This window comes from Notolepis coatsorum, assembly GCF_963971535.1.
Source record: "Notolepis coatsorum genome assembly, chromosome: 15".
In the NCBI taxonomy this organism is placed as follows: domain Eukaryota; kingdom Metazoa; phylum Chordata; class Actinopteri; order Aulopiformes; family Paralepididae; genus Notolepis; species Notolepis coatsorum.
Window position 1 is genome coordinate 21,085,530 of NC_140179.1, and position 27,832 is coordinate 21,113,361.

General features: G+C 41.0%; 1 protein-coding gene across 6 annotated transcripts in view; it reads right to left on the bottom strand.

Annotated features, from left to right (window-relative positions):
* scaf11 (SR-related CTD-associated factor 11) overlaps positions 1–27,832 on the bottom strand; it is a 96,303-nt gene that overhangs the window by 44,333 nt on the left and 24,138 nt on the right. For all 6 annotated transcript variants that reach the window (XM_084330772.1, XM_084330771.1, XM_084330775.1 and 3 more), the window contains exons 2-5: positions 23,644–23,681; positions 5,575–5,708; positions 2,756–2,839; positions 2,187–2,266 (exon numbers count right to left, since the gene is read on the bottom strand). In XM_084330772.1, coding sequence (XP_084186898.1) covers positions 2,187–2,266; positions 2,756–2,839; positions 5,575–5,708; positions 23,644–23,662 — 317 coding nt within the window. In that variant the 5' untranslated portion in view covers positions 23,663–23,681. The remainder of the gene's footprint in view (positions 1–2,186; positions 2,267–2,755; positions 2,840–5,574; positions 5,709–23,643; positions 23,682–27,832) is intronic.

Genomic DNA, 27,832 nt, shown 5'->3' on the forward strand with positions numbered 1-27,832 from the left:
TGCCGGTTCAAAGGTTGATATCCGGTTTCGATCTGCCGATCGGCCACCAGATGGCGCTCTTGAACCGCTAGAGGGTTGAGAGGAGATCAGCACTGTGTGTCAAGGCTGCGGAGGGGAAATATGATTTCGATCACAGATTTTTGAAATATTGATATCAAAGACGAGTTACGGCGTCCTAGGCAACTTGAGCATGGCGGGGAATGACGAGTTCCGGCGTTTGGCAGTTAAAGTGTTAAGGGGATGCAGACCAGAGAAAGACTTTCGTCTTGTTTACATCAGGGTCCCCCATTTTCAATTCATCAGGACATATATGACATACAGATACCAAGTCCTCACTCAGTGGCAAGAAGCCATTCTCTCTCTCTCTGATGCATGTAATAAAATAATGTATGACTGAAGTGATGGAGACCATGTTTGAAGGCAAACAAAAGCAAATCCCCCTCAGATCGCACAGCAACCAGAATAACTGAAATACTGGCTGGTGATTTGATGAAACAGCTTTGTGGTAGAATAAAAAAAATGCACAGTGCATTTCCATAGCTGTGGATGAGTCCACTGACACCACTGAGAAGCCTATGTTCTGAAGAACCGTTCATGTTCTGAAGAACTGTTCATGTTCTTAATTGTTATTGCTAAAGATTGAGAAGATTGGATCAGTTGTACTTTTTTTTGGAATACTTGAAACCCTTTTTTTGTGGAATATTTGATGCGGCCCAGCCTCACCCAGACTCTACCTCCAGCGGCCCCCAGGTAAATTGAGTTTGAGACCCCTGCTCTAAAAGATGCACATGCTACTGTTTCCGTTTGTTTATTAAAACCGGTTGATAGGCAAATGCAATGCTGTCATAGGCTACGATGGTGAATGGTGTCATTTTGATTTATTGTCGGTCAGCTGAGCCGATCAACGTTCTGAAGGATTATCTGAACTTCAGATTCTGAAGTGCCTATTTATGTGCAATACCCTTTGATTTTAATTATCCATTTAAAAAGAATAACTGAAACTGAACATTTTAACTGAATTTAAACTGAAACAGAAAATAATATATTTTTTATATAACCTTTTTTTTTCCTTTTCTTTTTTTTTTTTATACACATTGCCCGCCGGGGGTTATGCCCATCTCATGCCCCTCTCTGCCAGCACTGTAAGCCTATGGAGATGTTTACCTTCTTTGCAGGGCTATAACTTTTTTAATTGTATTGCTATATTGACATTACTATGGCCCATTCAACATCGATTATCTATCGTTCAGGATGTGGGAACGTTATACTTTTTCATTCATACATTGTTGTGTTAATACCTTCTAGAATATAAGTATGTTTTTAATCTTTTCTGCTGTAATTCCAAAAACCCTAGTTATAGGCCCAAACGCATTATATAGATTATCGATTGCCGTTTCCCCCCCATACACGCTACACCAAAAAACTCAAATGTATATGATCGGTATAAGTTATGCCTCATCATGCGCGGAGGAAAGGGGGGGGTCGTTTATAATTCCCCGATCATCAGTAACTGCTTTATAAGTAGGTTGGGTGGATATATTGATCAGATGGTTTGCAAACAAGGAAATGCACAATCGGGTTGAAAATAACGTTATATTCCTCTTACCGTGGGCCAATGAGACTGGCGGTGAAAGATCCCAATTATACGACGCCGATCGCCTAGGTCCATTTCCGGTTTGTATGGCGCAATAAACGCCGAAATCATATCGATTATTAAGTTTAGAAAGCGATCCATTATGTACATAGTGTCTGTCGGGAGTCCCGTAACGAGATGTGACTGCCGGATGATTTTCATCGATGCACTGATGGCACATCCTGTTTGTGAGTGTAACTCGCCCGACCATCCACCAGGCGGCGGTATTGAGCCGTCGTTGCAGTCACATCTAAGGTCCAGCTGCAGGACCGGGGGTGGGTATATGAATTATGAATGCCATGGCGAAAAAATGAAATATTGATCTAAAAAACACTGTACAGCGATCCTGGCAGACAACGCATGGCGGCCAATAACGCTGGACAGCGTTTTTGCCGCTGGATGTGTTAATGGGTAGGGGGGGGGGGGGGGGGGGGGGTCGAATATTCGGTCTTAAGAACAGTAGACTATTCGAAATGATTTTGGTCAGTCATGCACAACCCTAATGTAAAGATGTACTTCTCCACGGAGCAGCTGGAGGTTCTGTTTCACTTACTTCATACAGACGTGTGGTCCCGAGTCTCTGCAGGAGCATCTGTCGGGTTCTGGTTGGTTCACTCTCTTCCTGACGGGAATCTAAAAAGAACACAGCGACGAGTTCATTACTTTCAATTACCTTTTTCACTTTAATAAACCCATGTCTGGTCAACATTTAAACTGAGCACAAGACAAACTGACAACAAAAAGGGATGATACAAAAACACTCAACACAAAATAGATGACAAGCCAAAGGTTATGGAAATACAGGCCGTTAAAGGCCGTTATATCAGATTTCAGAGATTCAGATTATTTTATTGTCACAGCTTTTTTAATGTACATACATTCCGAAAAACGCAAGATGCTCGTCTTTCCCGGCTTCTCAACCGTAGTGGATTTGTAAAATAAACATATATTCTACCTATACAAACTATAAATATAAACTATAACTATAAACTAAATAAGCTATAAATAAACTATAGACTAGACATAACACATAATACACAACAACAATTATATTATCTATACAAACTATACAATACAAGGTACAATAATAAATATCAATATGATAATCAAGCGTCCACTGACCTGAAGACATCCCAGTGCTGCGTCCCATTTGTAAACAATGTCAAAAGGCCTTCTGTCCACCGGGCAGGACGGAACCGTCTGAGACTGCAAATCAATCAATCAATCAATCAATCAAGTCTCAACATGATTTTGCAGTAATCCTACCAAGGTATGGACGTTGAATTTACAATGATTATATTGATGTCAAAATCTTCATTGTAGCACCTTTTGAAATGAATTAGGGCTGGGCGATAAAGATAATTATCACGATATATTTTAATAATCGATAATAAAAATCTTGTCTTGTCCATTTATTTTGTTTGCTTTCTAATTTAAAATAGTTTGAAACCGTCTGTACACAGTAGGCTATGTGTGCTAGCAGAGCTAGTCTCCAGTTGCGAGTCAGTGCACATGTGCGGTGGTTTGTCCACCAAAAAAGCGCCAAAAGATAGAAAAAAAACTAGCAGAGCCAGAACTGTTCAACTCCCCTGGAGCCACAGCCAGCAGAGAAGCCCGTTTACTTTCACTTTCAAACCAGCTGCAGCCTGAGAACTGGAGTGTGAGGGGCTGTAACACTAAAGATGGCGGCAACAACAAAGAATTGCTGCAAAATAAAGATACATTTGTTGTTTAAATAAGAATAAAAAATTTAAAAATAATAAAAATATCGATAATTATCGATATCGAACTATAGGAAAAATGTTATCGTGATATATTTGAATTGACATTTATTTGAAGGATAAACCCCTTGATATATGCTATCTCGTTTTCGATACAAGATACAAAACATAAGGGGCGGTCGAGTGGCATGAATATTAAAGGAAACCAACTTGTGTTCAGCTTTTCTCTGATTGGCCGCGACCCCCCGCCCCCACGCGGCAGGCAAGCGGCAGCCGTCCCACGTCCCAAATGAAATCCAAGGAGCAAGCGGAAGCAGTGGAGGACGCAGGCTGCTGACTGATTATGAAATGCGCGGAGCATAATGTTGAGGCAGATTCACGCGTCACTGTACATCACTTCTGAAGTATAAACAAACTAGGTTATTATGTTTCGCGTTTTTAGCGCTGACTGATTATGAAATGCGCGGAGCATAATGTTGAGGCAGATTCACTCGTCACTGTACATCACTTCTGAAGTATAAACAAACTAGCTGACTGAACTAGAAAGCGTAACGTTATTATGTTTCGCGTTTTTAACAACCAACTACCAGATTCACTCGTCACTGTACATCACTTCTGAAGTATAAACAAACTATACTGCTGTGACGATTTTGAATATCTTAACATGTATTTACGCCCATACAATTTTTTAGATGAATGATTGTGGATATAATATAGAAAACACATCATTATGATATTGTCAGATGGCGCAAAATACCAGATTCACGCGTCACTGTACATCACTTCTGAAGTATAAACAAACTATACTGCTGTGACGATTTTGAATATCTTAACATGTATTTACGCCCATACAATTTTTTAGATGGATTGTGGATATAATATAGAAAACACATCATTATGATAATGTGAGATGGCGTTGTCAGATGTGTAGAATTCACCTACTTACAATTATGTACCTTACTGTACCTCTGCTTGCGCCTACAGCACAGCAGGTAATGGCGTTAATCAATGAAACATGCAAATTGCTCTGTGCTGGCACAAAAGCTTGCACGTTGGCGGCAGGGTCCATCGCGAAATAGTTAGTTAGTTAGTTAGGCAGTTAGTTATGGCGTTAAGTGATGCGGCGATAGCGATATGGCATTAACCAACAACAACAGGCATTAACCAACAACGCAAACACAACAAGGCATTAACCAACGAGCACCTCTCGAGCACCTCTCAGAGCACCTGGGGGAGCCTCATGCGCATGCGTGGCCGCGGTCACTCTCTGCCGCGTCTGCCGCGTCTCTCTCTGTTACTGACAACACACAGCGCGGATAAGGGCGTGTGCTAGGGCGGTCACGTGGCCGTGTGGCCAATCAGAGAAACGCTGAACGAAAAGCTGAACACAAGTTGGTTGCCTTTAATATTCACGCGGTCGGGTGGCGTAGCGGAGATTGCGCTCGTCACCAATGCAAGAGGCTGCGGTCTCGACTCCCGGAGTCAGCATTGCCCTGCGGCTTGGGCCGGACGTCATACTAACTCGTTTGGCTGAGTTAGGGGGAGGGAAGTCGTGGGTGGTAATCTGGCGTTGTGGACAGCGACGCCTACAGGTCAGGTCTGGGCGCCTGCTCAGCGAAAGGCAGGAAGTGGTGAAGGCAGCGTGACCTCCCACGCGTTACGCTTCACCAATGAGAGTCCTTGCTGCCAGGTGAGAAGAGAGCCACTGGCTGTCTCCGCATGTGTCGGAGGAAGCATGTGGTGGACTTCAGGGTTCCCTTGTACCGACCAGTAGGAGGAACATGCGCACAACAAACCAGGTAGGGGAAGGGGGCAATTGGCATAACGACTAAATTGGGATGAGAGAAAAAAATAGAAAATCAGGCGGAGAAAAAGATTAAAAAAAATAATTATAAAAAGATACAAAACATACAATACATAACAAAACAAAACAGTACAACAAAATACACTTACACAGTCCACACTGATTCCTCCCAAGAGGATCGTCAATATATATATGTTCCCATATAAATGTACATACAAAATTACAGTTTGATCTGTAAACATAAACCCTAACACAGTAAATCAGTAATAGTATGTAGATGAGTAAACAAAGATATCTTAAATAACCGGTAAGAAGTGAGAGATCTGAGTGAACTAGGCCGTTCATGATAACATTTTTGCCCATATCGCCCGGCAGCCCTAAAATGAATGCATGTAAAGGGTGTGTTGGCCTCTCACCTCTGCCCAGGTGAGCAGGCAGTGGAGGCAGAAGACGTGGCAGCAGCTGCTGGGCATGGCCAGGTCTCCTCGGGACAGCACGCCCAGGCAGATGGGACACCTCTCCGGCTCCTCCGTCCCGTCCTCCGGTCCACCTGGAGGAAACACAGACCCAGGTCAAGCTCCGTTTTATTTGTCATATAAAAGGACAGGGGTGTAACGATGCATTGATCCTAGGGGTGGGCGATATATCGAGTATACTCGATGTATCGCGGATTGTTCTACCCGAGATGTAGTACTGTACTATATCGCGAACATCGAGTATTTAGTTTATATGGCGGCGCCCGCGGCCGAGAGACACTCGCAGTGCTTTCCTCGAGAAGGGACGGCGGAGCTATAGGCTAAAGTTAGTGTAGTCAGGGCTGTACAGTGCGATATAATGTTGCGGTTGTAATTTCATTAGACAGACCAGCGCGGACCTTTAATAACATGCAATTTAATTGACACAAGCAATGAGCTAACGGTAGCTGCTAACCAAGGTATCCATTAGGATTATGCTAAGCTAACTAGCGATAGATGCTAACCTTGGAAAACGGTCAAAGCGGACTCCACAAGACTAGTTCCATTCGTGAGGAAAGGGGGTGGGTTATATTGACAACGCTTGACAACAGAAGTTTAAACATAACTTCATATTTATTGATTATTCGTTTCTGTATATCATCCAATTTCCATCTCCATCTCTTCCTGTTTACATTCGAGTGTGACGTCATCACCTACGGCAGCTTAGACGATCAAAATGCAAACCTAGAACAAAACCCGAGGGGGGGGGGCTGGCTCTCTTGTTCATTCTCGCCCCCTCTCTCTCTCTCTCTCTCTCTCGCTCTCTCTCTACATTCAATGATTTAAAGTAGCCAAACGTTACAGACAGTATAAATCAGGGTTTCAGTTAGAAAAAATTGTTGCCGGCCTCAGTGTCCGGTAGATTTCAATCTACCGGTCAAATGAGAGAAATTCCGGTCAGAGTTTATTGAGCTTAAAAACAATTGATAGGCAAAAGAATGACAACAAAACAAAAGAATGACATCATCAAGGCATGTAGATTTATAATATGTGTACTTAAAACTAGGCTACATTTGCGTATAGTCATTATATTCCAAATAAAATAAGTCCTGCCGACTTTAAATCAAATAGGTGTCTGTGGGCAGTCGCCCGACATTAATAAACAGCAGTCTGTTATAATCACATTTTTATGAGCTAACGAATTCCGTTATATTGGACATTTGTATTAATTATATCAAGCGAAGAACTGAGAAATTTGGCAGAGAGAGACGGCAACATTATCGTGGGTTTGCGTGACGACTCTCTCTCTCTCCACCTCCCAATGACTTATTTGCGAGAGTATGTCGATGCAGAGCAGCAGATTCAGCTGTTTTCTGGCTCTTTTCTGGCTCTATCTGGGGACCGCTCAGCAGCGCCCCCCACCCAACAGCTGAATTGCCAATGGCTGAATTGGAGTACTGCACTGTGCCGCTGCTGCTCCGGCTCTGCAGCTGCACATGCATTCGGAAACCCAGCACTAAGCTCTCGCTGACAACGTCGTTGTCATTATTAGAAGCAACGATGAAACAAATGTAATGATTGTTTCGTTCATCGCATAGGCTATTTAATTTGAGCCTATTTTAATACAATTCAAATAATCAAATTGTGCTTAGAGGGAATTATTTTCACCGGACATTAAGACCGGAGAGATTAAATATGTCGGACTTCAACAGATTTTGCCGGTCAAATACCGGTAATTACCGGCTAACGGAAACGCTGGTATAAATACTAACTGGATAGTTGATGATATAAACATTTAATTTCATTATCTGAAATATTCTAAAATCATTAAGTCTGCTATAAGCCATTATACCTTTGTGTGTGATTATTATTTTCTCACAGTAGTGTGTATATATATATATATATGTGTGTTTGGCTAAAGTGGATAGAAAACACAGTACTGTGTAAAAGTCTTAGGCACCCAAGAGTTTTTCTATAAATTGTCTTAGATGTAAATAATTTTTTTTATTAGTGTCAGTAGACTACTCTTAGTACATTTTCATTAAATTATTTTTTAAAGCATCTTCATGGTTTAATAATGCAAACATATGTTGCAGGGACTTATTATAATCATCATATTGGCGTGACTGTATGCATCAAAGGGTTAAATCAAGCATTTTTAAGTGAATTAGAGGAAATGTAAAAATATCGCGATATATACCGTGTATCGCGATATGGCCAAAAGATATCGCGATATCATTTAGAGGCCATATCGCCCAGCCCTAATTGATCCTAATGTGACGATTCAACTGCATCGATTTGAAAATGTTAGAATCGATAGAAATGTTTTTTTTTTTTATTGACCTATAACGTCACAGTGACCAATCGCAGCTTATTGTCTGGGACCAAATACGGCCACGCCCCATTCCCAGTAAAAAGTGGGAATCTCTAGAATGGGTTTCGGGCGACGCTGTATACGGAAGTGACAATAGACAACACTTTCTGTTGTCAGTAGATGGCAGCATTGGTTTAAAATTAAAAGGTGGAAATGTTGAAAACTACATGAATACATTTCCCAAGATCCTTAGCACAGGTCACAGGTCACTGGGATGAGTCTATTCTTCGCCATGATCTGAACAGCGGTAAACTATTACTGCAACCTCGGTATAGCGACCGCGAATGGTAAACTAATTATCTTAACAAAAGTGCGCTGGTAGCGTTACATATGTTGTCTAAAGGGGGACATATAGTACAATTTAAGATTTTAATGATAATCGGCATATAAAGGACAACATAAAGCATCGTTAATTTGTAAGAAACCTCAATGAAAACGGTAATATTCGCTATGGTTATGAAAATGTGCTAGAATCCTATAAAAATGTGGACGCATTTGGTCTACGTTCCGTTAGTCCATTCATGCTGAGTGAATCAGTTCCCCCAGACACATTTGTGTATTCTAAAACATTTTGGGGAATTAACCGATAGAAAATGTATCTACCAATCGAATCGTGGTCAAATGAAGAGATTTCATGATGCGTTGAATCGTTGCCTGAAGAATCGTAATCGAATCGTTGTGAGGTCGAATCGTTACACCCCTATAAAAAGGTACATTACAGTGGACTGCTTGGTTCTGTATGAGCCTCCTGAGATTGTGTTTCTTTCATACAGTAAAAAAAAGGTAAAAAGACCAAACACTATACCAGTGTTTCTCAAAGTGGGGGCGCAGAGGCATGACAGGGGGGGGCTTGAGATTTATAAAAAAAAAAATGAAAAAATGAAGAAAAAAATTGGATTACAGAAAATTATCACTAAAGTGCCATCTGTTGCAGCTGCACTGTTCATCATGAAAATACCATTTCTCAAAATCTGAAAATCATTATTTAATAAAACACAGAAAAGGATCACCAAGTTACTCTGGATAAAAAAAACCTTTACAGACAACATTGAGACAAAGCTTCCTGACACATCTCCATCCAAACTCTTGAAAGAACTCTTTGAAATCTCATCTGATACCACCTAGATAACTAGTTTCAGAGTGTGGTGCTGAGTACCAAGTAACTCATGATGCAGCAGTTAAGGTGTTGAATACCATTCAGCACCACATACAGTATCTGTGTGAAGCTGGCTTTTCATCCATGACCAATTTTTGTACAAACCGCCGCTTATCAACTAACTGGTTAATCGGCAGGTGACGTATGTTGCTCAGTAGTTGCTGATGTCTGCTCAGGCGGTTTAAGTGTTTGCTCAGACCGAAAAAAAATTAGAGGGAACATTGTCCATGACAGCTCTGAAAACAAAATATAGGGCCAATTTGAAAGGTCACGATATTGGTGTTATTTCAATAAATTTAAACATGGCCCATTTCATGACTATTTTGTTGGGGCGAGGGGGGGGGGGGGCCCAAAATATTTTGGTCCGCCAAAGGGGGGCCTGACAGAAAAAGTTTGAGAAGCACTGGACTATACTATACCTTTATTTACCCAGGGTAGGTTCTCTGAGCACGGATGCTCTTTTTCAGCTACGCCCTGCTTCACATTCACACAGTTCCATTCACACCTGGGAGCTGCCCAATACAACCAGTCTGACACTGTTGGCCACTGAGCAACTCCACTGGAGCTATACAACATAATTATACAATATACAAAACTAAAGTAGAAAATGCAAAAATGAGGGAGATGTAAGGCAAATATTTTAGTAATAAATAGATAATAGATCAAATATGGTGTAGTGTTACCAGAGAGGGACACGTTGCAAATGTGCATTTTAACTGTCCATCCACACATAATTTTTGCATATTTCTTATATATTTTTTGCATTTTGTACTTAATTTTGTATTTTAGGTTGTACTTTAATTTGTATATTGTATATTTTGTACATATACCGATACCGAATTCCAGGAACCATACCACCAACACCCCCGCCCCCCTCCCGCAAAAAAGGTTTTTGGTTTGGGCCTGATTCTACATGTAACTAGCAGAGACATGATCCTGGCTGTGAGGTTAGCAGGTGAGAAGGGGCCCCTTTGAAAACGACCCCTGGCATTTTCCCCCTATCAGATTTAAGCTATGGGCAATTCCATGCAAATGTCAACCTCACCATGAAAATTTTAAATAACATGATCATAACCAAACCAATTTCAAATGTATCATCAAGGTCTATATTTTGAAGTACAAAATAGATTTGATTGTAATACTTATGAGAATGCATGTTTTTTCACACTACAGGAGGAGACACAATGATGTAAAAATTTATTTTTCAATTAACCTACCGTAATTGTATGACTTTCTGAATGGCCAGAATGGCAAAAAGAAATCAACAGATATTTTTCTAACCTCACCTTTGGTCATGAAGGGCTGTTGTATCAATATGTGAATCAATTATGTACTTTGTGTCTTTCCATTGGCAGGTGAAGCATGCTGTTATAATGCCCCTTTATGAGACAGCAAATGTAACATCCATAACGTTTTCCAGGAAAAGTTGTCATAAAACATGCATCTGGAATGCAATGTCAACCAAACTTCCTAAGCAAAGCTAACTTTTATAAAGATGACATATTAGCAACAATTAGTCATTCTGGTCTTATTTTTTGTATTCTTTACAAGTGTTATGGATGTTACTGTGACGGATGTTACATTGCGAGTGACGGATGTTACATTGCGAATGTGTGTTGTTAATAGGGCTGACCTTCGAAGCTTTTTTTGGCAATCGAAGCTTCGGGGCCGAGCTTCGATTTTAATTCGAAGCTTCGAAATTTTTTTTTAAAAGAAATTAATTTTTTTTTTTTAATTTTAAGTTTTTTTTTTTTTTTTATCTTATGTTGTGGGACTTGTACAGCACTTTCGTAAACGTTGTTGTTTTTAAATGTGCTCTATAAATAAAGTGGGTTGGATTAATTAATTAAGTAGCCCCTTTCGTGACTGACGCATCCAACAAGGTTTCACTCGGCTGTGTGATTTAATTCAAGGTGGATCGCTGTTGTCGTTTGAACAACTTCAGATTTCATGGGAACTACCAATCCCCCAAATCAAGAATGTTTAAGATGAATGAAGTAAGATTTTGATTATTTGAAATATGGCCTGTGTAGACTAAACTATGCACAGAATTATGTCAGTCTACAAGGTCCGGATTCTACATGGTCCGGCAATGTAGACCTTGTAGACTCCACTACAGACCAATTATCAGTGAATGTTCATGCATTTTTAAGAAGGGCAACTTCCACAAAAAAACAAAGAACTCACCAAAACATCTCAGTAGCACCTTATCTAAATGTTATATTTCATATATGGAGATTCATATTTATTTATGTATTGCATGCATTTCTACATTTTATTTCCTATTTTGTTTATTCATCCCAGTATCTTTCTTTCTTATGTGTGGAATTCTACAAGGTGCGCGCACACACACCACACACACACCTACACACACACACACACACACACACTTACATTTAGTCATTTAGCTGACGCTTTTATCCAAAGCGACTTACAAGTTCTGTATGACAAGACAGCAAGAAGGGTACAACTCTATCAGCTGAGTAACAATGTTCATCAAAGTGTTGCGTGTTACAGTGTAGGTTAGTTTATTAGGACAAGTGCATGACAGTAAGGTTAGTCACGGTTAGATTTTTTATTTATTTTTTTATCATTTCAGATAATGGTTGAAGAAGTGAGTCTTTAGTCGACGGCGAAAGATTGGACGGGATTCGGCTGTCCTAACTGGGATGGGTAGTTCACACACACACACACACACACACACACACACACACACAAATCGAAGTAAAAAAAATAAAAATTAAAAAATTTCTTTTGAATTTTTTTTTCTTTTTTTTAAACTTCGATTTTTTTTTTAATGTTCGAAGCTTGTGCCATCGAATCGAACGTTCGAAGCTTCGAAGCATTTAAGACAGCCCTAGTTGTTAAGTCCGATTATGACCCCTTTGTTTGATTTAAATCAGAAGTATTTTATGACTCCTTGTTTGATTAAAATCCAACATATTTCCAGACACAACTTTTTCACACATTGTTGGTCTAGGCCAGTGCTTCTCAAACGTTTTCTGTCAGGCCCCCCTTTGGCGGACCAAAATATTTTGCCCCCCCGCCCCCCCCCCCCTCAAAATAGTCATGAAATGGGCCATGTTTAAATTAGATTTCAAAGAGTTCTTCCAAGAGTTTGGATGGAGATGTGTCAGGAAGATTTGTCTCAATGTTGTCTGTAAAGGTTTTTTTTATCCAGAGTAACTTGGTGATCCTTTTCTGTGTTTTATTAAATAATGATTTTCAGATTTTGAGAAATGGTATTTTCATGGAGAACAGTGCAGCTGCAACAGATAGCACTTTAGTGATAATTTTCTGTAATACATTTTTTTTTTTTTTTTTTTTTTAATCTCAATGCCCCCCCTGTCATGCATCTGCGCCCCCCCTGGGGGGCACGCCCCCCACTTTGAGAAACACTGGTCTAGGCAGAGCAGTGTCCACATTAGCCTACTGCTAATCGGCTGCTGTCGGCCATCTCCCCCTCACGTCTGCTCAGCCTACATGTGTATTTGTTATTGTTTTGCCGAGTATCGTGACAAGAAACCCACCGCAAAAAACACAGAAACCCCAAATGAAACCAAACAGAAAGTAAATGATTATTCCAGGGACGACATTTCAAGGCAAGCCCCCGGAATGAAGGATGCAGTGACCATAAGAGAGGGAGGAGTCAAGAAGAGGGTTAAAAAACGCCACATGTCCATGTCCCTTATGGAGGCTTACCGCTGTTTTAAAGGGGAACTATCTTATAAATGGCCTTTTTCAGTGTTTAGCATTGTTTCATAGTTATGTGGACTTATATTAATATGATCTATGTCTCGAATTCTCATATTGGCGCATTCTTCCAATTATCCTCTCACAATATTCACCCTCACTGAACTAAGTCATCTGAAAATGTGCTGATCTGTGATGTCTCAGCTGCATAATAATGTGCACGGTTGGCCCCTTGCAGCACCAACGTGTCCTCCCAGCCTCAAAACTGCTTAAGATCTTAAAAATAAATTACAGAGGTGTTCCATAGACTCACAGGAATTGTGTAAAAGTGCCCAAATTGTGAAAGAAATTGTAAAATAGTTCCCCTTTAAGGAGGACAATCCTGACAGTCATTGGCAAATCCAAGTTTGCTGAACTCCGACCACCTCATGTCTGTCTCTGTTCAGAAACGCCAAGGAATGTGTGTCTGTGTAGGTACCATGAAAACACTACCCTTCTCCTGGAATGTGTGCGGCGCCATGATCCTCGCAAAGTGTTTGACAGAATTTGTCAGTTCCGTGTTTTGCAGCGCTGATGAGCCACAATGTATGCTGAACACTTGCGAGGAGTGCAGAGATGCAAAACTGTTCCGGAACAGTATTGTGGACCACATACCAGATAAGGAAAAAAAACTAAAGACCACCTGGTATGCCTGGGAGACGGTCGGTGGAGTGCAAATGAAGGTCCAGAAGACTGGGGTACTAGGAGATGTACCGTACTTTTCGCACTATAAGCCGCACCTGAATATAAGGCGCAGCAGCTAAATTGAATGATGTGTACATATATAAGCCGCACTGGACTATAAGCCGCAGGTGTTTTAATGTTTAATTACCATATGTAAGGGTTCGTGCACAGAGGGGATTGTCGGGAAAGAGATGGCTGTTTGAGGAAACTCCCATTTATTAACATTTTTGTTTAAACAGGAACGATAGCCAGTTTGCAGCTCCGGGAACAGTAGGTAGCAACGTTAGCTCTCATAACGTTAGCCAGTTAGCAGCTCCGGGAACAGTAGGTAGCAACGTTAGCTCTCATAACATTAGCCAGTTAGCAGCTCCGGGTACAGTAGGTAGCAACGTTAGCTCTCATAACGTTAGCCAGTTAGCAGCGCCGGGTACAGTAGGTAGCAACGTTAGCTCTTATAACGTTAGCCAGTTAGCAGCTCCGGGTACAGTAGGTAGCAACGTTAGCTCTCATAACGTTAGCAGCACCGGGTACAGTAGGTAGCAACGTTAGCTCTCATAACGTTAGCCAGTTAGCAGCGCCGGGTACAGTAGGTAGCAACGTTAGCTCTCATAACGTTAGCCAGTTAGCAGCGCCGGGTACAGTAGGTAGGCAGCATGTTGAAAGAGGAGCTCTGAGCTGCTCATGCACTCCTCTTGCCGTAATGGTTTGTCGACGTGGTTGACGTGCACTGCTGCAGCAGATTTAGGAGTCTGATCTGACGGTCACAGAGCTGAGGGAGTGTGCCCAGTTAGCTGTAAAAATCCATAGATTAGCCGCACCGTTATATAAGCCGCAGGGTAGAAAAATGGGGGAAAAAGCCGCGGCTTATAGTCGGAAAAGTACGGTACTTCGTCTTCTCACGAGCAGTGCACCACAATTTTTGAAGCACTGCTTCATAAAAAGAAAACAACGTGCTGCGTTTGAGGAGAAGAAGGCGACCGCCCAAGCAGATGGAGATTCCATGGTTCTGCAAGTGGACTTGGCCGAGAACTACAGGGCGGCGTACCAGGATGAGATCCAGTTTGCCCACTTGAATCAGAAGCAAATCTCCATCTTCACCTCCGTTGCCTGGTCTAACGCCGACCCCTTGTCCTATGTGGTGGTGAGTGACAGCCTGGACCACGACAAGAAGGCTGTGGCAACCTTCATGGGAAAGATTGTTGAAAACATCAGGAGAAAACATCCCCACATGACACAGCTGCACATATTCAGCGATGGAGCTGCCTCCTAGTTCAAAAACAAATTTTTGTGGGCCTTTTTATCGTCAAGTTTCCGGGAAATGTTCCCCAACATCCACGTTGAATGGCACTTTTTTGCCACCAGCCATGGCAAGGGAGCCATTGACGGAGTAGGAGGCACGGTCAAGCGAGCAGTCAGCACAGCCGTGGTCAGCAGACAGGCGGGAGTTGTCAACACTGCTGCCGACTTCGCCAGAGTCGCTCGGCAGAGGTGCCCAAACATATCTGTTGACGAGGTGACACCTGAGGAGATCAAGAGCTTCAGTGAGAAACAGGAGCTGGAGGCCAAGTGGGCAGATGTGCCCACCCTTCATGGCACACAGGTGCATCACATTGAGGTTGTATCATGGGGGAAGATCAAACACAAGATGTAATCCACCGCTGATACATCATACCATCACACTTTTCTCTCCTCCTCTGAATTGGCCAGACCACCTGTCTCCTCTGACAAGACCACCTCTCTCTTGTCAACAGCCAGACCCCCAGCTGTCTCGTGCACACAAGCCAGTAGTCACATTGAAGAGGCCAGACGTCCACCACCTGTATCCTCTGACAAGGTCGACTGTCACCCACCTACCATCAAGACAGGGGATTGTCTCCTCGTTGAGTTTGAGACAACAAACAAAACGAACAGGCAATTTGTAGGATTGGTCACCCAGCAAGACAACACAGGGGCTGAAATTCAATTTCTCCGAAAAAATTACAAATCGGGCCTGGTCTTTGCACTTCCAACCAAAGAGGACAAGTCCTGGGTCAGTTTAGATCAGATTCGTGAACACCTCAATCCTCACATGGATAACAGAGGGAGATACAATTTCTCTGAACCAGTCCAGGCAGAGTGCATTGGACTTGATTTTTTATAACTTTCTTTTTCATGGTGAGGTTGACATTTTCATGGAATTGCTCCAAAACTCATTTTCTGATTTAACACTTTTTTATGTTAATCAAATAAAGAGCTATTTTCCAAAAACGTTTTGTAATTTATTTTCAGAAATGACTGATATTTTGAAACTATTTAAGACCAAAAGAAATATTTTTTTTTGTGATTTTTGTGATGTCAGAGTATGATGTCATAATAGAACATTCTAGAACATTTGTGATGTCACACAGGGAGCGAAATTAACTTTTTGACTCACCGGCCAGTGGCGGGTAGATGGGAAGAGTCTACCCGCCAAGCATTTCTTACCTGCCAATATATATTTTATATATACAATTTTTTTTTAAATAAAATATATATTATATAATCATACTTGTAGTTGTATTATCTGCGAGACATCGCCACCACGCAATAAGTCAAAATGCTTGCTATCTGCAAACAGCTCCACTGTCTGTTTTGGCTGTGTTGCTCTTCTAGAAAAATAATCCTTTCAGGGTTGCCTATTGAAATACTGTACACTTTCCTACTGTACACTTTCCTGATTAATTGAAATGGGGGACCCTGATGTAAACAAGACGAAAGTCTTTCTCTGGTCTGCATCCCCTTAACAATTGTGTGTATTGAGCTGTACTGTATTGTACCCATTCTGCAATCTGTTAATAAAGTTTTCAATCAATCAATCAACCACACCTCCAGTACAGAAACATTGTTTGAGTTTGCGTGTCAGGTAGACCATTGATTGACAGTCGAGTCTGCCAATTACATCACATCGCTTGCACTCCGGTGCTGCAGCTGGACCCATTGCCCACCTCTGCTGTTGATAACGCTAGCCAAGTTATTATACACACAGATACACAGTGGGCCAGTGACTTTGGTGTAGGGGTGTAACAATGCATCGATCCTAAGGGGGAAATTCAACTGCATCGATTTGAAAATGTTAGAATAGATTATCGCAATTTTAATGTGTACACGTTATGTTATTGTCATGTCCGTTACAGCCAACACACCGACATACGCTACTGCATCAACGTTATGATTAACAAAGCAAGGCATTCGTTTTGTTGCATTAACGTTATATTACTATTGCTATCGATAAATCTGGGTGTTCTAAAATCTATTGCTATTGGTAAGAGAGACTATAATAAGTTGGTGTCTCGGAAAACGAGAGCCCTGATCGCGGAGTTTCAGGAAGTAAACAAGAAAAATGAGAGCTTCCGATTGGTCATTTGCTTTATTTCCCATGAAACCAGTCACTTCACTCTACTGTGATTGGACCGTTGGCTTGAGTGCAATGTGGGACTTGTAGTTTTTTAACGATCTCGCAGCGGAGGAAAAAAAAGACGAGAGAGGCTATAATCTGTATTCGCACAGCGTGCGCGTAATTGATTTTTACCGTTCGCATACAAATATTTTTAGGGGCCTGCTTATGAACTACACGTCTACACGCCACACGGCGGGCAGCCCTCTAAGTGTCATGCGCCAAAGGTAAAAACAGACCGCCCCTGGCGGGCGGCGGGCTTTAGTTTCGGTCCCTGATGTCACAGTATGATGTCATAATAGAACATTCTAGAACATTTGTGATGTCACAGTATGATGTCATAATCGAACATTCTAGAACAGTGGTTCTCAAACTTTTTACACCAAGTACCACCTGAGAAGGTAGCTGGCTCTCCAAGTACCACCATATGACCGGCGTTAAAATACAGTCTATTCAGCTATGCACAGTTCACGCAGGAGGCAAATGTATTCCTAATACCATTATTTATTGTTAACTTTTGTCAGACACAGCCACAATGTACAAAGGGATAGCACTAGAACTAGCAAACGCTTCCACACAACTCATACAATGCAAGGGGCATTGAGAACATAATAACTAACATTCTCACATAGCAAGTGAGAAAATTAAGAACAACTGTATTTCAGCAAATGTACTTAATTCTCTCTCTATCTCTCTCTCTCTCACACAGCAAGCAATTGTCCGTCATTCTCTCACACACACACACACACACAATTATTTTGTTACAAAAACTTTATTTCCTGCATTCTGGTGCAGGAATTTTAGAATGTTTACCCTTTAAATGCCAGTGTTTGTGATGGGCATCAGAAATTATTGTAAAAAAGAAAAGAAAACACATATTCAATACATTTTTGAATGTTTACCCTTTAAATGCCAGTTTGTGTGATGGCATCACAAATTATTGTTAAAAAAAACAAAAAAGTAAAATATTTTCAATATATCAAATGAAAAGTAAATTTCTCTGAGGGGGATTATTACAGGCTAGGCATGTGTCAATGATTAGCAGCAACACAGATTGATGGATTTTTTGTAATGTCAGATTTAACACCAACTCTTTTCAGAAAAGTGGGAGTACTTTCTAGAACATTTGTGTTCTATATATATTCAACAATTCTCTCAGCATTTCCTGGCATTTTCTCAGACTACAACATGAATCCAGACTGGTTTAACCCTCAAAATGGTCCACCGAAGTCAAACACAGGTGGGTAAAGCCCTATTTTTGATAGTGTGGATGTAACATCCATAACGGCACTTTTTTTTGTGATTCATTCCTTGAGGAAATGCCAGGTTTTCCTGAATGTGCTTTTTGGGTACCTCAAACCCTTCCCTACAAAGTGATAGTAAACATGTTATTCTTTGAAAAAGATATTAACAGAGTTTTCATCATGTGTTCAGTGAGTCCGAAAAGATCTTAACATTGGAACTACCCTGTCAGTAAACTGGCAAGCTGGCATGACATGGCTGGTACCTTTGGATTCTTCAAGATGTGTAGTTTCATATGATACTGGTGTCTCTGTGTAATATCTCTGTGCTAGCCCACTAGAGCCCTTTAAAGACGGCTAGCCCACTAGAGCCCTTTAACACTTTGAATGCCCAGCAGGGGGCGCTCATTTAGTGCTTGAATGCCCACATCCATTCCAATGTTAACGTTAATATCGCCTAATCTATGTTTTAAATTATGGCTATGTGTCTAATCTGCCCGTCGCATTATCAATGACCTATTTCCAGTCAACATTGTCGAAGCAGATTTTTTTTTTTTATCGGTTAATTTCCGTTTCATAGCATTTAGAAAAACCCTTGTTTTCACGGAGAAAAAAGAGGATTCCATGATAACGTACTGTAATATTCTAGAATGTTGTCATTTGTCGGCCTATTTATGAATCGTTTTCAAATAAACGCTAGATTATCGATAGTATATGTGTGAGTGTGCACGCTGGTGCCACGCGCTGAAAATCGATTCTCTCAGTTCCTGATCGCTCTTAGAGTCAAACAGCCATATCACATAATCACATAAAAGCTTATAATTATCTCCGTGAAAATGGGTCCGATTATCCTAAGACTGGTAACATAAATTCCTTACCTGAGATCAGATGGTATCCAAATGGATTATTCCAATTCCTGATCGCCATTCGAAAAAATCGATCCTTTTATTGATCCCACGCGTATACTGTAAAAACACATAATCCCCGCTGCTCTGAGGGTCCAGAGTGAAGCTGATCGACGCCGGTTGCATGAGTGAGAAGTAAAATGTGGAGTCCGGGTTTTTTTTTCTCATTCATTTTCATTGAGTCCAATCCAAAAGGGTGAATTACCATCTGGGAGACGATAGGGGGCGCTTTTTTCACATCTGAGCGCCTGGGGTGGCTGATTTTCCAACGGTAGACTCGGTTGATGAAATATGAATTCAGATCGCTAATATAAAAAAAAAGAGAAAAAAAAATAATATTCTCGTGATGGGCATTCAACCCGCGGGGGGTAAACCTGAGAAAACTCGGGTTGGGCAATCAAAGTGTTAAAGACGGCTAGCCCACTAGAGACCTTTAACCCTTTCCCCGCCAATAACGTCGTACAACGGGTTTCAAGTTCATGCGAATTCTGCCAATAACGGCGTACGACGTGATTCTGATCATAATTTCATATTTTCGCCATGGTATTCATATTTCACTCACGGAGCCTTGTCGGATGCTGTGTGAGCCAGCACAACTCTGCAACGCTTCAATACTGCCACCTGGTGGCTGATCGGCGAGTTGCAACCGGAAGTGGATCTCTTGTGATCCCGGTGCGTCTCCCTATTCCGTCCGGCCACTCGTTTATCGTCGCAGGACTCAATACACACACCGTGGATATGGATCTTTGCCATAACTCAATAATCTACATGATTTGGGCGTGTATTGGTAATATACAAACCGGAAATGGATCGCCTCGATCCCCACCACATAACTGGGATCTGTTTGCTCCACTCTCATAGCCCAACGGTACGAGGAGACTGACGTGAGTTTCAGCGTTTTTGTTTATCATTTTCGATACAAACTGCTCTGATCAATATATCACCCATACTACATGAAGCATCTAACGACTATCACGGAATTATAAACGACCCCCCCCCCCCCCCCCCCCCCCTCCGTTCACCCGTGCATGATCAGTCATACCGTTTAGGGCCATGTACAGTTGACATTTGTAATATAGCGTCGATCGGTATCAAACTGCATTTGATGATCTAATATATGCATTTGTGTCTATATCTCACGTTCTGGGAAATACTGCAGAAAACGATAAAAACATATTTATACTCTAGGCGGTATTTTCGTATGAATGAAAAAGTTAAACGTTCCTACATCCTGAACGATAGATAATCGATGTTGAATGGGCCATAGTAATGTCAATTTAGCAATACAATTTAAAAAGTTATAGCCCTGCAAAGAAGGTGAACATCTCCATAGACTTACAGTGCTGGCAGAGATCAAACAGCGATGGATATAAGAGTGGCAAAGAATGGGTTAAAGACGGCTATCCCACTAGAGCCCTTTAAAGACGGCTAGCCCACTAGAGCCCTTTAAAGAAGGCTAGCCCACTAGAGCCCTTTAATGACGGCTAAACAAAAGGGCGGGTTATCGTTAACATAGATACCCGGCTGATAGTTTGTAAAGCGTCCTATCTGCGCTGATTAATTGGTCCAAACTGATTAATTGGCAATAGGCTCTAGCGACACCATCATGAATAATGTGAAGGGGACAGTTAAGGTGGATGATTGGCACAGGCACACTTATAATAAGATGGTATAAAAGGTCCTTAACACATCGAGTGCCACGGACGCTTTTTATCGTTAGTTCATGCCGACCTTTGAGTGCCCCCGACGCTATATAGCATTTGTTTGTAGAGCTGCCGCGATAACCGCATTACCGGTTGCATCACGCTCACCGCAGAGTTAGGCTGAATACCGCGTCACCGCTGTTTTTTACCATAATAATAAAGTTGGCTTGCGGCTCTGCAGATATACCCTACTCGGTTCCAAGCGACCCTATTGGTCCAGCCTGGCTCTGCGGCTCTGCAGATACCCCCTACTCGACGCGTCACACTTTGTAGCCTCTGAACGAAAACAGAACGCCGCGCCGCCATCTTTACTGCCTCGCTAAGGATGCATTTCATTCAGGATTTGTTTGCGACAGAACCAAGTGCAATAAACAAAAAAGAATGGATTCACTGTGTATTCTGCCTTATTTATTGATGAAACAAAACCGACATCAACCCAATTTACCACCGAGCGGAGAGTTTAGTGTCACAACAAGATCGCTGATGTGTTAAGTTTGTTGTTGTTATTAGCCTAATGCTACCGTCAGCCGATATGTACACGAGAGGTAACGTTAAACCCGGGTTTGCTTGGTAGAATACACAATGAGAGGTAACGTTAGCTTTGGCAGAATAGACGCAACGAGAGTCTGGTTAATGTTGTTATTGATTGATTGATTGATTGAAACTGTGTTAAACTCTGGCTTGCTGCAAGCCCTCGGACATCTATGCCCACGGAGCTTTCAGTGTACACAAGCGGCGCCGCCTGCGTCCCCACACGGAGACAAACGGAGTAGTATCTGGCTGCAGTGGAAAAGGAACGAAGTACCAGGTGCCTAAAGCGGGTCGAGTCGAGTAGGTACTATGCAGTGGAAAAGCGCTTTTTTTTTTTGTGCGCACTGTGCGGTAATACCGCGGCGGTAGAAAATATTTCGCAAATTCGTGCGGTAAGGAAAATATCAATACCGCGGCAGCTCTATTTGTTTGTCTTTTTTTTTATTGCCGATTTTAATTAGGGATGCACGATAATTATCGGGCCGATATCAGCAATTATGACGTCATCCCGATAAACCCGATAACGTTATTGATAGCTCCGATAACATATAATACATTTTTTGGTTAAAAGAAATCCGGTGTGGGTGGATTTGGATGAAGGGCGCTTGTTTTTATTATAGCCTCCTCCCGTTTTGCCAGTACTGTGGTAAAACTGATAGCGTGTGGTTTAGGAACAGGGAGTTTTTCACAAATCCAGCGCTCCCTTTCTTGGCTGTGACGTAGTCACGTTACATTCGGAGACAGACAGTCGATCTGCCAATGACGTCCCACCGCTTGCACCCACCTCTTCTTCTTACCACCAATCAGAAGCTCTCGTTCGTTTATTTACCTCCGGATTGTCAGCCATTACTCTACTCGGAGCTAACGTTATCTCCCCGCCAGCCACATTGACAAGTACCAGCGCTTATACATTACTGGCAAATGTCTTGTTGCACTTGTGGCAACGAGCGTTGTCAGCATCGACTTTAGTAAAATAGACCCAGACTTTTGAACGTTTCGTTCTGTCCGCCATTATGAGAGCAGAGCTGTCTGTACTCGGCAGCGCAGCACCCGTGTGTGTGTGTGTGTGAGTGAGTGAGTGAGTGAGTGAGTGAGTGAGTGAGTGAGTGAGTGTGTGGGAGGGGAAGAGAGGAGAGAGCACAGCACAGCCCGCTCCGCGCGCAGGCAGAGACACAGAGGCAGGAGAGATATAGACAACGGCCAACAAGATTAGTTTGCGACGTTTAAATTCCTAAAAAAAAAAACTCCATAATTTCTTGAGTACCGATAGCAGTACCGATGACGTCGGAGCTTATAAATACTAAAAAAAATTATATATATATATATATATATATACACCGGTATACATTTAAAAAAAAAAAATTATAATACAATAAATATCGGTTATCGGTATCGGTTATCGGCTTGAGGAGCATAAAGTTATCGGTATCGGTGTCAAAAAATCAATATCGTGCATCCCTAATTTTAATTCATATTTCATCAATCGAGCCTCGGGTTAGTGCTGCAGAGTCTCTCTGAGCTAAATTGGGAAGATACCGCCCCCTATCATCTCTCCCTGTGTAACTGCACCCCATTACTTTACACTGATGCAGGGGGAGTGGTCAGTTTGCTAATTTTACTTTTCCGTCAAGCCAACTGAAAGATCGATTGTGCTCACAGGCCCGGAAAATGCGTGGATTATGTATTTACACGACTCAACACTGTAATCAATAAGCGTGATCGATATTTGGAATGGCGATCAGGAATTGGAATAATCTTTTTGGATAACATCTGATCTCAGATAAGGAATTTATTTTACCAGTCTTAGGATAATCAGAGCTGTTTTCACAGAGATATAAGCGTTTGCCCTGTGCGTGGTGATCGCTGATCAGGAAATGAGAGAATCGATTTTTCAGCCCGCCTCTATAGCGTGCATAAATACACATATACTATCGATAATCTAGCGTTTATTTGAAAACGATTCATAAATAGGCCTAAAAATGACAACGTGTTTGTGTATTCCAGAATATTTCAGTAAATGCCGTTTATCACGGAATCTATATATTTTCCTTTAAAACGAGGGCTTTTCAAAATGCTATAAAATGGAAATGAACAGATTAAAAAACAATCCGTTTTGACAATGTTGACTGCAAACCAGTCATTGATAAGAGACAGGCAGATTAGACACATAGCCATAATGTAAGACAGAGATTATGCGTTCACAACGCTATCATTGAAGTGGGTGGTGGCATTTAACCATGTTTCCAATGTTAATGGCTGGCACTCAAACTGTTAAGCGTAGTTTTTACTCACCATGTCCAGACCCAGTCATCTTGCTGCCTGGATGCCCGCTAGAAAAAGGTTGAAGAGGAAAATATAAATGAAAAGTGGGAATGAGAGCAGACAATAATATTATAATATATATATATATATATATATATATATATATATATATATATATATTATATATATATATTAGAGGTGGGCATAAATACATTTTTGTAATCTAGATTAATCTATCTGCAATCCTGGAGATTAAAATGGCTAAAAAGAATTAAAAAAAACCTGCCGAAGGCATTCAAAATATGTGTGTTCTACACAAATAATGACCAGAAGTAAGTCCTTACTTTTTCTTTCCTCCTTATGTTTCTCAGGCCAGGTGGCCCATTACACCATGAGCCCATCTCCCGTTTCCAAAATGCATTACAGACTGTTTGAAAAAGCTGTTTTGCTATGATAATTGGTAATGAAATATCAAAATAATGTTCAATAAGATGTACTTGTGTTTAATAAGTTGTTTTATTCAGAAGTTAACACAAATAAATAATATTACCAGTACAGTACAGTATCTAGCACTCTCAGGAGCAAAACAGAAAGAATCATTTCAAACTTGAACTATGTGACATGGCTTGAATCAACTGCTCCAGTGGAGTTGCTCAGTGGCCAATGGTGTCAACTGTGGTTGTACTGGGCAGCTCCCAGGTGTGAATGGAACTGTGTGAATGTGAAGCAGGGCGTTCCTGAAAAAGAGCATCTGTGCTCAGCGAACCTACCCTGGGTAAATAAAGGTAAAAAAAAAAAAATGTAGATTAATGCGTTAATTATATTATCGCGCGATACTAGTATAGCGTTAACGCAGCACGGTAACTAGGGATGACCCCCGGACCCCGGTTCTAAACGGGAACCGGTACTATATTAGAAAATACCGGAGTATTTATAAGCTCCGACGTCATCGGTACTGCTATCGATACTCTAGAGAAATTATTATTATTTAAAAGTTGCGAACGATCTCTCTTCTCTCTGTCTGCACAAGAAGCGAGCCGCAGCGAGTCATTATTACACACACTCCTCGCGAGTCGCTACACATACGGGTACTTCTTATACATACGGGTACTCCTTAATGAAAGTGCTGTCCCCGTGCTGAAGCGCGCTGCACACAGACAGCTCTGCCTCTGAGTCTGCATGCACTGAGTCGTGATGGCGGATAGAGCGAAGCGTTCTAAAGTATGGATATACTTTACAAGGGTCAATGCCGACAACGCACGTTGCCACAAGTGCAACAAAACATTTGCCAGTAAGGGTGGCAATACGAGCAATCAAAACATTTGTTGGCAAAACACGATATTATCTGCCTCCTCCACCCCCAGTGAGAGGGTATTTTCTACAGCCGGGGACACTATAAGTCAGGAGAGATCCCGACTCCTGCCGGAGAAGGCAGATATGTTGATTTTTCTGCATAAGAACTGATAGGATAATTTTCTAGGTTCTTTAATCTTGTTTGTTTGAACTTCTGTTAGCCTTTTGCATTTGTTGTTTATTATAAAAAGTCTATAATTCAGAGTCAGACACATTTAAAACATTGTTGCTGCTGTTGCTAAAGAAATTATATTCATTTATTATATTTATTTATAAAGTTATATAAAAGAACATTCCTGCTGCTGTTGCTGAAGAAATTATATTTATTTATAATACCTATTTATAAAGTATTAAAGTTGTATAAATAATAAAGCAATGTCGATTCTGTTAATTAATTGTCTTTTTTTCCTTGCAAAAAAAATAACCAAAAAGAACCGATAAGAGTATCGATAAAGTACCGAACCGTTAAGCAGTATCGATAAGAGTAGTAGTATCGATAAAATCCTAACGATACCCATCCCTAACGGTAACGCCGTTAACGGCCCAGCTCTAATATATATATATATATATATATATCATATAATTAGGGATGGGTATCGTTAGGATTTTATCGATACTACTACTCTTATCGATACTGCTTAACGGTTCGGTACTTTATCGATACTCTTATCGGTTCTTTTTGGTTATTTTTTTTGCAAGGAAAAAAAGACAATTAATTAACAGAATCGACATTGCTTTATTATTTATACAACTTTAATACTTTATAAATAGGTATTATAAATAAATATAATTTCTTCAGCAACAGCAGCAGGAATGTTCTTTTATATAACTTTATAAATAAATATAATAAATGAATATAATTTCTTCAGCAACAGCAGCAACAATGTTTTAAATGTGTCTGACTCTGAATTATAGACTTTTTATAATAAACAACAAATGCAAAAGGCTAACAGAAGTTCAAACAAACAAGATTAAAGAACCTAGAAAATTATCCTATCAGTTCTTATGCAGAAAAATCAACATATCTGCCTTCTCCGGCAGGAGTCGGGATCTCTCCTGACTTATAGTGTCCCCGGCTGTAGAAAATACCCTCTCACTGGGGGTGGAGGAGGCAGATAATATCGTGTTTTGCCAACAAATGTTTTGATAGATTGCTCGTATTGCCACCCTTACTGGCAAATGTTTTGTTGCACTTGTGGCAACGTGCGTTGTCGGCATTGACCCTTGTAAAGTATATCCATACTTTAGAACGCTTCGCTCTATCCGCCATCACGACTCAGTGCATGCAGACTCAGAGGCAGAGCTGTCTGTGTGCAGCGCGCTTCAGCACGGGGACAGCACTTTCATTAAGGAGTACCCGTATGTATAAGAAGTACCCGTATGTGTAGCGACTCGCGAGGAGTGTGTGTAATAATGACTCGCTGCGGCTCGCTTCTTGTGCAGACAGAGAGAAGAGAGATCGTTCGCAACTTTTAAATAATAATAATTTCTCTAGAGTATCGATAGCAGTACCGATGACGTCGGAGCTTATAAATACTCCGGTATTTTCTAATATAGTACCGGTTCCCGTTTAGAACCGGGGTCCGGGGGTCATCCCTATATATATAATTATTATAATACATCCTCTACCAAGTATAATCAGTGTTAAAAGGACCATACAGATCGAAATATGAGTTTTAGTCAGCACATTTGATTTACAGGGTTTTTTCTAGATACAGTACAGAATTTTGCCATCCGGACATATGCAATATGAAATATGAATATAGAGCATCAGGCCTATAAATTAACTTATTATGGCTAAGTAACACATCTATGGACCGGGCCAAATCTCCTCTTTCCAATGGCAGAATTACATCTGGACTTAGTACCACCAGGCGCCCATTACAGGGCAGCAAAGACCGTGAATGAAATATACTGTAACTACAGTTACTTTTGTATAATGTAAATTTTTTAGACGTTTACAGAAAGGTAAAGAAACAATATACGTTGTATTTTATGGCACTAACATTGACGTTTGTTCAACCCGTGAGATATAATCGCGAAAATAACATCAATATTTCTTTCCACGTCAGCCGGCTGCAGCAATCTCGAAAACTATTGGACAGGGTTGTAAGCCAATGAGTGTGGCTTTCCAATGATACCCCATGTGGGGACCTGCAAATCAGGGATATCAAGAACAGGAAGAGATAAAACCGCTGAATGAATTGAAGTCGATTTTCTTTTCAAAATCTACTCTGCCTCTCTTTGTTAACTACAACAAGCAATGCCGTTTGTTATTTAAGATGAGGTCGGACTCGGCAAATGACGGCATACAATATTTCATGAAAGCAAAGTGTTTTGTTTGTGTAAGATTTAAAAAGGTTTAAACTAGGGCTGGGCGATATGGCCTAAATATGATATCACGATATTTTCTGACCTTTTGGCGATACACGATACGCATCACGATGTTTTTCTTTTTTTCCCCAAACAATTCATTATGAGGCTTACCAAGACAGTATTTGAGTTTGCAAGCTAACATTAAAGACAAAATAAAATACCCATGCATTTAGCATTTTTATATTATATATTAGATTTAGATTATTGGATTATTAGATTATATATTGCATATATTTAGCAATGAGATGTTATATGATTTAGATATGAAATATGATGAATTGAAAATGAGGGACCCTGATGTAAACAAGACGAAAGTCTTTCTCTGGTCTGCATCCTCCAGTCCACTGTTGACTGTTGTTGTATTGAGCTGTACTGTATTGTACCTATGCTGCAATCTGTTAATAACGTTTATTCATTCAGTCGGCAAACAGAATCATTTTGATTGACAGTTGCGTCTGCCAATTACGTCACATCGCTTGCACCCGCCCTG